The sequence below is a fragment of the Motacilla alba genome, chromosome 2 (genome assembly GCF_015832195.1).
Source record: "Motacilla alba alba isolate MOTALB_02 chromosome 2, Motacilla_alba_V1.0_pri, whole genome shotgun sequence".
In the NCBI taxonomy this organism is placed as follows: Eukaryota; Metazoa; Chordata; class Aves; order Passeriformes; family Motacillidae; genus Motacilla; species Motacilla alba.
In genome coordinates, this window is record NC_052017.1 from 108,909,429 (window position 1) to 108,923,258 (window position 13,830).

The 13,830-nt window shown below is 36.2% G+C and overlaps 1 protein-coding gene across 1 annotated transcript in view; it reads right to left on the reverse strand.

The window, feature by feature from the left end:
- The window catches only part of CCDC178 (coiled-coil domain containing 178), a 15,195-nt gene extending 2,155 nt beyond the window's left edge, over positions 1–13,040 (reverse strand). The window contains exon 1 of the mRNA XM_038128830.1: positions 12,818–13,040. Within this exon, the coding sequence (XP_037984758.1) occupies positions 12,818–12,940 (123 nt within the window). The 5' untranslated portion in view covers positions 12,941–13,040. The remainder of the gene's footprint in view (positions 1–12,817) is intronic.
- Between the last annotated feature and the right edge of the window lie 790 nt (positions 13,041–13,830).

The window sequence follows — 13,830 nt, forward strand, 5'->3', positions numbered from 1 at the left end:
TGATATGTGTGTGTAGGACCAAGTTTGAGCATGCATTTGGATTCCCAGTAAGTGAAAACTAGGAGCTGTGGATGTGTTTGGTCAATCCTGAAATAAAAAATCCCAAACCACAAACCAAAATAACCCACAACAAGAACCTATACGTTTTACCTCTGATCTCATTTCCACGAATGATTTAAATAAATGGATTACAGTCATGTAAAATGAATTTTCAAATTAAGCTGTAGACTTCAGTGGGAGTAATTTGATTCTCAGCATAGCTGTTATTGAGGAAGCTTGATTTTATTCTGGTTGCCATTTCGATCAAGTGTTTATGAGCCTTGAGTTATGGAAAAAAATTCCAATTCTTTCCTTAAAGGAAGTTAAACTTGTAAGAAAGAAAGAAAGAAGCCTACATTTTACAATGTACTGAGTAAATTAAGTTTAGGACAGTCTTATGATTTATTAGTGTTTCAATGAAAAATAAAATTTAAATTTAGAAACTAAAAACATTTATTTTAAATATACAATGACATTAAATATGGTCACTTATCTTCAATTTGCTCCATTAGATTGACAGTATCATATGCTAATAGCTCTCAAATCATAAGAAATAAAGACTAAAAGCAAAAGGCAATCTTAATGCTTGATTTTCACACAGAACTAAATTAGTTGTAATTGTAATGAGACTTATGTGTTTAAAACAAGTAAACTGTGAAAATCAGTGCCCAAGTCCCTAGTAGGGCTTACTGACTTTTCATTTGTCAGCTGTTCTACCTAACGTCTTGCAGGAATAGCAAGGTACGACATGAGGATATGTGAGCCAGATTGCAAGACTTTAAAACAAGTGGGGAACTTTGTTCTTTTCCATATGAAACTAATTTTATAACAATACTCCTTTTTGGAGGCCGAGAAGGACTCATTTGCTGGAAGGGGAAAAGAAGAGAAGAACAAGGAATGAACTTTGGCCATGTAAATTCCTTTCTTCAAACATCATGTCCATAGTCAAAGAGCAACGTCCCAAAAAGCACTTGAATCTCAAATTCCCCTTAGACTTATCCTCAAACATTTTCATTTAGATGTGCAAAATATTAATGTTTGATGAGTATTGTAACTGGGAAGTATTGTAAAATGAACTCCTGGAGAGTCAGCCTCTTCCTAGAAGCGTTACAGATGCAGTTATGATTCACATTTAGTGGTGCAAACATGTTCTCTTATATATTACAGTTAAAATTTACTTAGAAAAGAGTTCCTCAGAAGTAAATAATTTAATGGGCTACCTGAGGGAGGAAAAGGATTAACTGCTCCAAGCCATCTTTTGCTGCAGATGAAGAATACCTGAAATATGGGAAGATATTGTAAATCAACAAGATAACCAGAAAACTATGCAAAACCCCCATGGGAATAATCATAGAGAAATTAAATGTGAATATAAAATTGGAAAATGTATATATTGCCTACGAAACCAACAATCATAACAGCATCACACACACACTGCAATATGGAGTCAAGCCAGTGGTCTATCCAACCCACCCAGCAACAATCATGATTGGAGGCCATGTACAGAAGGTTATAACGGCAGAATAAACACATGCAGTAGTTCTTCCTAACATTTTTCTCTACCAGACAGATGAGATCAGACTGAAGACATTTTTTTTCAGAATACCCCTTGCTCAGTAAATATTCCTAAATTTCAGAATGCCTCCCTGCAATCACAAGGTCATGCTTCTGAATTTCCACAGTGTCATATATTTCTCCTCTTGTCCTTGTAGCACACATGGAAACTCAAGAAAGGGAAGCTTTACATTAAACTAGAAAAAATTCATTCAGAATCTCTGAAAATAGATATTGAATTCTCTGTAGGACTGAGCAGCCATAAAGACAGCTTGTATGACTGAAGGCTAAGGAGTGTCACAGGAAGGGGAAAGTCATGGAGGGGATTGCTCTGTTTTCTCTCCATCCTGCTCCCAAGGACGTTACTGTCCAAGATAGCAGTTGCTCCAACATATAGGAGGGTCAGAAAACTGCAAAGGTTGCTTCAGAGGGATCCATGACAGCTGTGTCAAGCTGGCATGTTAACATGACTCGTGAAACTGCTGTGACCCATCAGAGTCTTAGAGGAGTTAAGTGCAAGAAAGAAACTGTTTTCCTGAGCCTTCAGCTCTCAGGTTACTGCTCCAGTGCCAGTAGATGTGGCAAAACTGATGCTAAGTGATGGTACTATGGTGACTGCATATCCATGTGGCAATATGGAATATTATAGAATGAGAAATACAGCACTACTAGAAGAAAAATGCTTCTGTTTTCATTTATTTTCGAAATCATCCTTGACAAATGAGTAGTTCTCTGAGGTGTAGTTCTTTCCAACTCACTCTCACCTCACAAAACAGAAAAATTTCAAGAGGTTTCCTTGTGCAAAGCTCCTCAGACCCCTGAATCAGCTGATAGCAGCATCTTTTAAATTGTTTCAAAACCACATTTCTGCTCTGATACCACATGCATGCTCAGCTCCCCACAGTGCTTGAGCTCAGAAGAATATTCCATTCAATTTGGAAAAAATGCTTCTTAGGAGAACACTTGAAAACAAAGATCTAAATTTGATCCTGCACTACTCAGCCTGGAGTACCCCAAAAACATATTTATAAGACCTGTGAGCACAAAGACTGCAACAGAATTTGCATGGAACATCACTTAAAGGAGGAATAGTTCTTGTGTCTCCAGCACAAAGTTTGAGAAAATAGTAAGGATGGGAGTAGTTATAGAGAAACCATATACATTCAGTTTAGGTAGATAGAAAAGGGTAAGGGGAATTGTACAGCAATGTGTTGGTTTGACCCAACTGATACAGTAACATTTTTATTTGCTTTCTGCTTCTGTCCTTAATTGGTTCCTTCTGTAGAACTAGCAGGAGCCCTCCAGAGTACACAGTCAGATGACAGTCATGTTATGTCGCTCCTCTGACAGATGTTTACTGATTTATTCTTAGGAAGAATTTGGTTTCCAGATCTGTCTTCCCAGGCATGAGCAAAAGACATAATATAAGAGGATTTTATTTAATTCATGACTCTGTCTTCTCGTCCTACAGGTACCTATTTAATTAAAAAAAAAAGGAAAAAAACCAAATGTTTACATCCAAGTTGCAGTATGATAACAAAAAAAAAAAAAAAAAGAAAAAAAAGAAAAAAAAAGAAAGGACTGAAGTTAGAAAAAGAATCCAGTACTCTGGTGAGAAAGAATAGGTGGCAAGGAAAAAGGCCAGAGAAGCAACAAGCTGAGGCATCTCATTTGAATCCTGAATATTTTTAAAGGATACATTGGGAGAAGATAGTTACTAGATTTAAAGAAAGTGCTCATAGTAAAATAATGTAAAGCTTCTAATTCCTCAAATGCAGCTTGGGAAGATTATATTGTTGGTTTCAAGAAGTTTCTTGTAAGGAATTTTCCATGTGAAATGCTTGATTGAGTCAATCAAAAGATGGGATATTACACATTTGATAATTTTGCACATGACAGACAGTATTTCGTACCAGTAGGTCATTTGATTCTCTGCAGGTGGCTCTGTTGGTTTCTGGAATATTATACTGTGAATTACATGTTACACAAATGAAAGGCTGTTATAATTCCGGATAACATTGTATTTGATTCTATAAACATCTTTAGGCCTAATGCAAAGATCCCTTTGAATAATTTATCCAGCTAAGTGTCTGTGGTCCCAAACTTCTAATTTAAAAATGTTGATAAATGAAGTATCTCTTTAGCTAATAAATGAAGTATCTCTTTAGTTATCCTTTGTCAGCAACATTCATTTTAATGGAAAGTGAGTTTACAGGGTTACATGATTGAACTACTGAGCCAAGTCAGTGTTGGCAAATGATGGGCTAAATTATTGATGTTACACACTAATGAATTCTGATGAGAAATAAAATACAGACATTACATTTCAAGTGGTTCATAATTATTTTTGCACTTTAAAAGCAATTTTATTCTTTTTCCAAATCATACTGGTTCTGTAAAACAAAAACATAGTTAGTGATTATAAGCAAAATTATTGAGTTTGAAGCAAAAATGCTTCTGTAAGTTTTCTTGTGCAAGTATAATGCTATTCACTCTAGGATTCTGATTTCTTCTTATACTTCTGGGAGAGGATAATTAAATTAAATGTCTAAATTTTTTAACTGCTGTCTTTAAACAAAATAATCTACTTTTCAACCATAGTTAAGAGTTCAGCAGATGAGTTTATAATCTATGATATATCATCATGTTTGCTAGAGATGTTCTGAGCCACTATAATTAATTCAGGTGACGACAAAAACAGAAGAGCTGCCAAGAAGAAGCTTTCAACATGTAAACAGTTTATCATTAAACCCGTGTTTTGATATATGTTTAAAATGGGTAGAAGGAGGTTACTAAACTTCAAATAACCCAAAGTGATGTTGTAAGGTTGAATCATTAATTTAAAATGTCATTTCTCTGAGCCTTTACTCACTGTACTGGATAAAAAGAAATTAAATTCCGTAGTTTTTACTTATAAAACCACAGCTAAGTATTTGCTCATTTGGCAACAGAATAACTCCACAAATCCTATTCTTAATCTCGTCTTCCTACAATGGGCTTTATTTAACTTTTCTTAATTATACACTGAAATTTTCTGTCAATTGCTGGAGAAGCAAAACCATGAAATGTTGATTCATTTTCTAAACAACTGAATAACCATCTTACTTTTTGAATCATTGTTGTATTTTCTTGTCAGTTGAAACAACCACTGGTGTCTTGAAGGAGAAAGTACATGTGAAACCATTGCAGTTTTAATTGAGAAGGGAATTTTGTGAACCAAATTACTGATCTTTGAGAGGTGGTCATATTTGGCCAAGGTCTCAAAAGAGAGATTCATGAGCTGCAGAATCCTCATCATAAACTTCAGTGTTACCTATAATTTAGCCTTAAACTTTTCACAGAACTGTAATAAAATACTTTGAGACATTTTGATCATGTATCTGCTCTCCCATAGTGTCCCAGATAACCATAACACACCTACTCAAACCAAGACAGCTAAGCTCTGCGCAGGGGTTCAAGGATACCTATCCAGTTTGCTAGGGAGACCTTGAACTATTTATTTCTGGATTTTGAAACATCGGTCTTTGAATCACTCGAATGAATTTTCCTTTAATAGGGAGGACTCCCCCTGAACTGAAGGTAGGGCTGGGAGAATTACATGTTGTGAAAGTTGTCAAGATTTGCTATTATAATATCCATTCTAATGCCTTCCTTTTTTTTTTTTTTTTTAATTACAACATATCAAAACTTCATCATTGAGCTCTGAAAACACAGTTTGCCCATGATTACTAAAGGAGAACTCAAGCTCAGTAGCTCTGAAAACCACATTTTTACAAACTTGAGCCTGGTGAGAGGTAATGCTTCTCCTGCAATAGTATCTCAGGACTGCTGGGGTTTGAGCTGGGTCTAGGGGCTTTAGACTAGAGGTGTCCTGCCTGGGCTCTCATTTTGCCCTGTAGGTGCTGGAGGAGGAGGATATGGTTTGATTTGAATGTGACTCAGAAAGAGCCAAAATGGAGCAACAGCTAGATTTAAAGAAGGTTTTTAAGGTTATAGAATTGAGCTGCAGAGAAGGAAAGCTGTCAGTGGTCTGTCAGATCAGGATAAAGCCTGGAACTGGCAGGTTTCAGAGGCTGAGAGGTGGAGGAAGGTGACCATTGGTTGGGAAAAAAAAGATGTAGGCTGGGACTTGGGAGAGCAACAAGGGAGCAGAGGAAAATGGAAATTGGCATTGACAGAGGCTAGGTCGGGAAGGGAAGCATGAAGGGAGAGCAGAAATGGCTGGGCCAGCAGTCTGGGAATGAGTCAGGTGCAGGAAAGAGATTCGACAATAATCTGGGATGAGATGCAGCACAGATACTGGGTTGGGAAAAGCAGATGCTGTGAGCTGGAGGGACTTTGATTAGACAAAAAGTTGTGCAGTGAATTAATGAATGGGACACATACAGCAGTCTACAACAGTTGTAATTTACTCCATTAGTTAAAGTTAATCTGTCTTTAGTTAATCTGTCTTTAACTCCATAAAGTTAAAGACAGATTAAGTTTTTTGTCACTTACTTTGCTGATGATCAAGGCAAGACTCAATATAATGGTTTATATTCTTGGAGATTTGAGAGTTTAAAAAAAAATTGGAAGAAAATTATTAAGATTGCAAAAACTCGGTACTCAACTTAGAAATGTGAGCACTGCAATTATTTATATAAACTTTATTCAGATTATGTTACGTAAACATTTCAACACAGATTTCAGTTAATTATGTAAAAAAGTAAAATTTATGCTACTTCAAGAAATAGAAATCCAATTCTTTTCAGATTCTGGAAAAGGCATCAAGAAGACAATTTGAACATTTTTTTGAAAACTTCTTAATTCATTGTAAATGTTTCAGCACATTTTTATTCCATTGAGCTTGAAATTCTGAGTCTCTCAGTCAGGGAGCACAGGGGATAATCTGAGGCTTAAAGACTTGTAGCAGTGACATGACTCAGGGATCACTTTTTAAGAATCTGGAAGTCATGTGGTTCCTCTCTTCTAAGACCTACTGGCTTGAGCAGTCCTGCTGACAGCAAGAATAACGGAGAGAACATCTGCCCGTTCCTCAGATTTGACTGGAGTTTTGAGTGTTTGGCCCACAAATGTGAATTATCAGGCCTACAGGTGGAAAGAACAAGAATTCATAGATATAATTTCTGGATTAGAAATCTTTTCAGGGGGAAGATAAATTTTGCCGAATGAAAAAGGAAGTTTTTCTAGTAATTTCATCATCCTTTAAAGTCAGATAACTGATTATATTTAATAAACTCTTAATTCTGTAAATTTATGTTTCACTACTGAAAAAAATAATCTGTACATTTCTATTAATCAGCACATTTTAAATTATTAATAAGTTTCTGTGTGTACATGTTAACAAGTGTAAGAAAGAGGACATTTAGGCCTATTCTGGTAATATACAAAGCTCAGTTCCAGTAAGTGGTGCTGAATAGTAAAAAATGTAACTCTTAAGAATTTTTCTTTTAAAATAAATTTTAAAACAAACGTTTTAGATTTGCTGTCATCCTTTCATTTTCTGCAAGGTCACAACTTGCAGTACACAAAAAAACTTTAGTACACTAATGTTCTATGCTGAAAATATACACCTGCAAATAAACGAAATGATTCATCTCCAAAACAAAACAGATTGGGTTAATCTTAAAAAGATGAAATTAATTTTTTTTCTTTGAAGAGACCATTTTCTAGTCCTCATCATTAACAAGTAACTAGGAGAACTGTTTGTCTTTCTACAATACACTAGGGCTTTTAGGTGGCAACCACATTCCTGAGCTCCCTGATTCATATCATATTGACTTCTTACAGTAAAACTTTTAAGTGAAGCCATACAAAAATTGAAATAGTTTAGTGTTTCTATGCATGCCAGGAAATGTTTTTGGTTATATAAGCCTTTAGGTGTAAAGCCTTGAAAAATAAAGGGTTTATGAGAAGAATAAGCTTGGTGCATTAAGGCATAAGTGGCGTAAAAACCTAAATGGAGCTGAGTTGTGCCAAATTGCATGTACATTTCACTTAAAAAAATGGTGAAGGAAATTATGTCAGAATAAAGATATTGGAGTTTTGCCATGTGATAAGCAAAATCACAGACCATGAAAATGAGGCAAAGAAATCAAGCAAGTTCTAATTTCTTCTATGAGTTTGGCTTATTTTGAGAGTACTTTCCATTCTCTCACTGGAAAGGTCACTTTCATCATGCAGCAACAAAATAAATGGCCATGAACTTTTAGTGTCCAAGCCATGGCAGCTGTATTTGCCACTGAACCTATACAATATGTAAATTCAAAGATTTTGGTGAACGTTTCTCAGGGTCTTCAACTAAATATAGAAAAATATAGAGAAAATAATTGCTTTAAGAATTTGTAAAAAATGTGAGATCATATTTTGAAGAATTCCACATGCAAGTATGCAAAATTCATAAGCATTTGAGAGGAAAGCCATGTATTTATAGGAACTACACACTGGATGCTGATTTCCACGTTTCTTTAGAGCATGATTAACTAAGTAACACATTTTCCAACTCATAAGAATTACCCCCAAGAACAGAAGCAAAAATAGCTTGTCTCAATTCCCCTGCACTGTACAAAATAAATAATTTATAAATGAATAATAAACCCAGAAAAATTTAACTTCAACATTTTAAGTGGTTATTATGGGTAAATGGGACTAAACACAAAAGCTTAGAACTAATTAAAAGGTGTGCAGCCATGTCCCCTTAAGAAACATTATCTGTCATCCAACCCCATATGTCTCCAAGACAAGACAGAAACAGCAAGACTGCTAAAGTGAAATCAGCAGGAAAAAAGACACAACTGAGTGCAATCAGCATAAATGGTGATAACTCAACCCATAACAGAGAAAAATAAAAGAGAAGGCATACAGATTTTGAAGAGCATCAGCCCTGAGGGACAACATAACACACCTGTGTTAATAAGTTAAAGAACAAAAGACGTGCTTAAACTGGCTACCACCTGACAGCTAAGAAGCAAGTTCAGAATGTGTGGTTTCCAGAGAGCAAAAGGGTAAAGCTGCTTGTAGCACTCAGGGTTTCAGCTGTTCCTGGCCTTAGTGGAACTGCACTGAATTTCTTGTGAGGAGGTAGAACAGGGTGCCATGAAAAGCACAGTTCTGCACAGTCAGTAAGATATTTCCTCCATTAAGAATTAGTATCCACTGAGGTGCCTGTGGCAGAGTCACCAAAAATTCAAAGCCTTAGTAAAGAAGAGTCCCTCCTTCCTCTGGTGGCCTCTGCAAAATTGCTCAAATAAAGGCAAAACACCAAAACCCTTCTGGTGTAAACTGGTGTAGTTCAGTACGGTGTGGTTCTTTTGAACTCCAAAAGCTTTGCCCAAAACTTTTAAAGATTTCAGTCCCATCAGGCAACTTGAGTAAAACTGCAGAAAATATATAAATTACCACAGCAAACTTCAGTCACAGTGATAGACTTTGGGTTGATTGATGCCTTATATCTTGGTGCCTTATGTAGCTATGTCCACCTGATGAAAATGGATAAAGTTGCTACCATCTGAGGGATTTCTAAACTCTAAATTGTGACGTTCTACTTTTGTATCACTTTGTGCTGGTGTGAATGGTTATCAAAGCTGCTGATCCATTAAAAATTAAAGCAATAGTCTTGCATTTATTAAAAATGTACCTTTATCTTGCCACCATCAGAAAAGGTGTGAAATCCTTTAAAGTTACAATGAGAATAGCAATGATGTAATCTTTTGCTGTAGCACTTTGATCCCTGAAATGATTCTGATATAACTATAGTCAAGATGAATCACCTAAAAGGATGGTCTGCATTGAAGATCATCAGGATTAAAGCACAGACACAGTCCCAAATAAAGCTATATGTGCCGTCATATATCATTTTTGCAATTAGATAGCTAATTGAACTTACTCAAGAGCCAAGTTACTGAAACTCCAAAGCATTATTGAAAAAGCAGAAGTAATTAACATAGTAAATAAATACCTTGCCTGTACACTAGGTACAAAAGGTTTTACAGATTTTCAGTTTTTTTCAAAATTAAAGAAATCGCTTCTATTATTTTCTGCTGGACTAAAAATTTATTTAATAATTGTTGAAGAATTTTTGAAGGCTGAAATCTTCCAGCAAACCACAGACTGTGCTGACAGTGATAGTAAAAAACCTGAAAAGTACATCCATATTGGAGCACATGGAACTTTCTTTGACTACCACAATAAAAAATGTCTCTTTGCAGAGCTGTTGTGCATATATGTAAACATCCCAGAATAAATTGGAAGTATAATTAATTTCAGTTTTTGTTCTCTGTTCTAGCAATTGATTTGACTGCAAACCTAGTTATACTTTGCTATTAATATGGAAGAATATCTTATCCCTTTTTTAGGATCCCAATTTAAATGATTAATGTCAAAATTTCCTTTTCTGCCAGGAGTGCATTCAGAAAACATACAGACACTAGGTAATAATTTAATTATTCCTGTTTCCAATGCAAATATGAAATATTGAAAAACAACATTATAAAACCCAGAAATATATATTTAAAAGTCTGATTGAAATAAATAAAAATAGTTTGTTGGGTTTTTTTTTTTAAAATCTTTTCATGTCACTAAACAGTACTAGTGTTGACAAGTAATGATGAAACCTCTGATCAAATCTGTCTTTGTTGTGAGGCAGCTCTTCATTTTCACATCACAGTTCACCCAAAACTCTGCTGCTGGGTATAACTGAAGGGTGTTGGTAGTTAAAAAGCACCTGGTGAAGAGGCAGAAACCTCCTCCATTATCTACTTTTAAGTCTCTTTTTGGATCTCACCCAGGTCACGGCTTCTGTAAAATATTAGAAAACACTTAGGCAGCCAATGTACTGTATCTACTGCCTCCCCTAATGCACTCTTCCTCTGTCATTCACCTGCTTCTGATTGCTCTGGTCAAGGAAATTCTGGAACAGAAGCTCTGATGAGCAGGAATCGCTGTTTTGCCACACACTTCTCAGTGCAGCGTGTTCTCATTCTCATACTTTAATGTAGGAGGGTCACTAGGAACAATAAGCTTGGGATATTTATGGCTGAGAGAAAAAAAAGAATAGAGAAGAATAACTGTCAGATTTTATTTTGGATGTGAGTGCCACTATGTTAATGTCATCAATAAGAGAACTTAATTGGCAGAAGAATAGATTGATCTGACAATAGCATAGACTTACAAAGACACCAGTCCATATATAATTAAACACCTTCCAAGACCTGCAAAATATAAAACCAGGACATTGCTGAAGGGAAGTGCTTTCTTCTACACACCTTGGGAATTGCTCTTAGATGAACTACTTCAGCTTCAATTTTATATTTTTTCTTTGTTCATTATTTTAAGTTATCATCAGTCAACCCACATAAAAACATAGCAAGGATATCAGAATACTAGAAAGGGATCATAATTATCAGAAAATTATGAAGTGGATAATGAAAGCAGAGAGGGAACAGAGCGTTTTCCACACTGAAAAAGACATTATTGCTGGTAGATCTGAGCTACTCAGATCTGAACACCCCCAAGTGGTGCTGGGTCTTACACCTAAAGGTTTAGTTTAGGCCTGTTTCCAGCTAGTTGAGTTATTCAGGGTGACCAGATTTGCTGACAGGGGTTCTCAGCAGGGACAGCATGCATGGAAAAATATGTGCTCGGGTGGAGGTTTTCTGCCACACTCATCCATTGTTGCAAGGACTGGTTGTTGGCAGAGGAGTTCCAATGCAGATGAGGTTTGCAGTGCAACTATTAAATATTGCAGAACATCAGGCTAATGCTAAGATTTTTGTATGAGGAAACCATCTGCCACCTGTGGCTTCTGTGTCACACCTTTTGTTCATGACTTTGGGATGCCCACAGATCACCTCTGTTCTCCTACGCACACAGGAGAGAACAGAAATCATCTCAGAATCCCTCCCACCAAAAATAAAAAATAAGCTTTTCCAGTTTTTCAATTATTAAATGAGGAATTTGAATGAAAAAAATGCTTTCACTGGGACAGAGGACAGTGCGATATTTGGCGTAGATAACAATCCCAAAATTCCGTAGAATTCCATAAAAAACCATTCCATTAAACCCATTGCTAAGGTATAAATCTGATTATATTTTTATCTTAATTATTTATATTGAATTTCTGATTATGATATGATTGGGATTTTCTAAATCTCATACATAAGTAGAGTATACATAGCGCAACATATATGATACCATGGAACAAAAATGGAAATTTGGAATTTCAAAATATAAATCCTCTTACTGAGGCGCTGAAAAACAGATCATCATGCTGATGCAACTTAATGGAATTCTAGAACTGATTCAAGTTATGTTTTGCTTTAATTTATCAGATAATAAGTGTGAAGTGTAATTACATAATATTAAAATGCAGTGAAATTGTTTTGCACAACAAAGCTTGACCATTAAAAATTAGACAACAGAGATGGCAAGAATATGCTGCACTAAAGCTGCAGCAGCAATGTAACTTCTTTTGCAAGGAATAAGTCTGAAGAAATATTTCACTTAAGTCTTTTAAAAATCCTTCACAAATGCCATCTGGTTATGGCCATTACCTATGAAGAGATTGAAAGGAGTGGCTTTACAGAGATATAAATAAGATACCATATCATGAGACAAAAAATAAATGAACATTTAAACTATACTGTATAGTAGTTATTTTCCGTGATAAATATATTTATCTGGGGAACAAGACATAAAACGAAAAACCATACATTGTTTGAAACCATTTTAAAATCTTGTATCTCCACAGTGTTGGGTATTTTTATAAATAAGGGAAAATTATTGTATAATTGAGTTAGGAAAGTGCAATACTTCTTAAAAATAGTCCTCTTCTAAAGATATTAAATACGAATACTGTGAAAATGACAATAGTGTTTACCATGGAAATAATATTTGCACAAAACAGGACACAATAACATCTTCTAAAACAACTGAGCAGCAATAGCAGTGCCACTCTGCGTTTCAAATATTTATATTCAATGTATTTATAATAATCTTCTCAAAGGTTTGTGAGAAATAAATCTAATCTCCCCCTCTTTTTTCAATCTATGCATGGTATATGTGCTAACTTACTGAATTCATCCTTCATGCAATTCCAGTTTATTAAAGAGGTTAAAAATTTATAAAACTCTGATGGGATATGGTTTTAATGCTTCATCACACTACCCATCATTTGCTTTTCAATCTAGATCAGAATGATCTTTCCGACTTCCCTGCAATCACCTACCTGCACAGCTAATATTTTCTGAGCGTTCTCCTGAGAGGCTGCCTGGATCCTCGCCAGCCCAGCCTGGCTGGAGAGGCCTCGCTGGAGAAGCTCCACCACTCGGCCAGCGTGGCCCCGCTCCATCGCCCCTGCACTGGGACGGCCACACCAGCGGCCACGCTGGCAGCGTCAACGCCGATGGCCACGGACATGGCAACAACGGGGGGCAGGCCGGGGGGGACAGGCGAGAAGGTAGGTGGGGGGAGGGAGGAGGAAAAAATACCACCCCAACAGGAAAAAAAAATTAAATTCCCAAGTCAGAGCAGGAGAGGAAATTAATGGCAGCGTTCAAGAAGAATGATGGAGGGAAATATAGAAAGCAGTCAATAGCCCATTCTGCGCTGTACGGACCTGACAGGAATTTCACAGTCTCTTGGTTTTTCAGCCCACTCATGTGCATTCATCAGAAACCAGTCACATCTGGCTGCCAGGATGGGGGGTTAATTTTCTCTAAATGCCTCAGCAGTTTTGTTCTAGCTGAGGCAAACTCTGTGACTGCAAAGCTGATGAGTAAAATATTTCTACTTCACCCAGTTTAACTCAAAACCGATAGCCTCGGGACATATTGAACCTTTCTTAAAAAAATAATCTTTTGAAGCTTTTTGCAATGGCACATCAGGTCAGGCCAAAGTTTAAAATACAAGTTTAAGACTTTGATGGACACAAGGGCATTTTTTTTTTCCTGTGTAAAGCTTATCATAGCTTGGCAATGTGTGCTTTAGCGCATGACAAAACTAAAGAGAATTAACTTAGCCATCAACTGCTCAGGGAGAACAATAACAGGAAAGAAATTTCCATATAGAAGTTCCTATTAATCTACCCAGCTATAACCACATGACATGAAAGCATCTAACAGCATTAAATTGCACCAAATGCAGTGGGTGAGAGTGACACTACTTAAAAAAAGGATTTTATATTGACATAAAGAAAAGAGAGCACTTATCCTAGGAATCGCATTCAGTGCAAAGGATCCT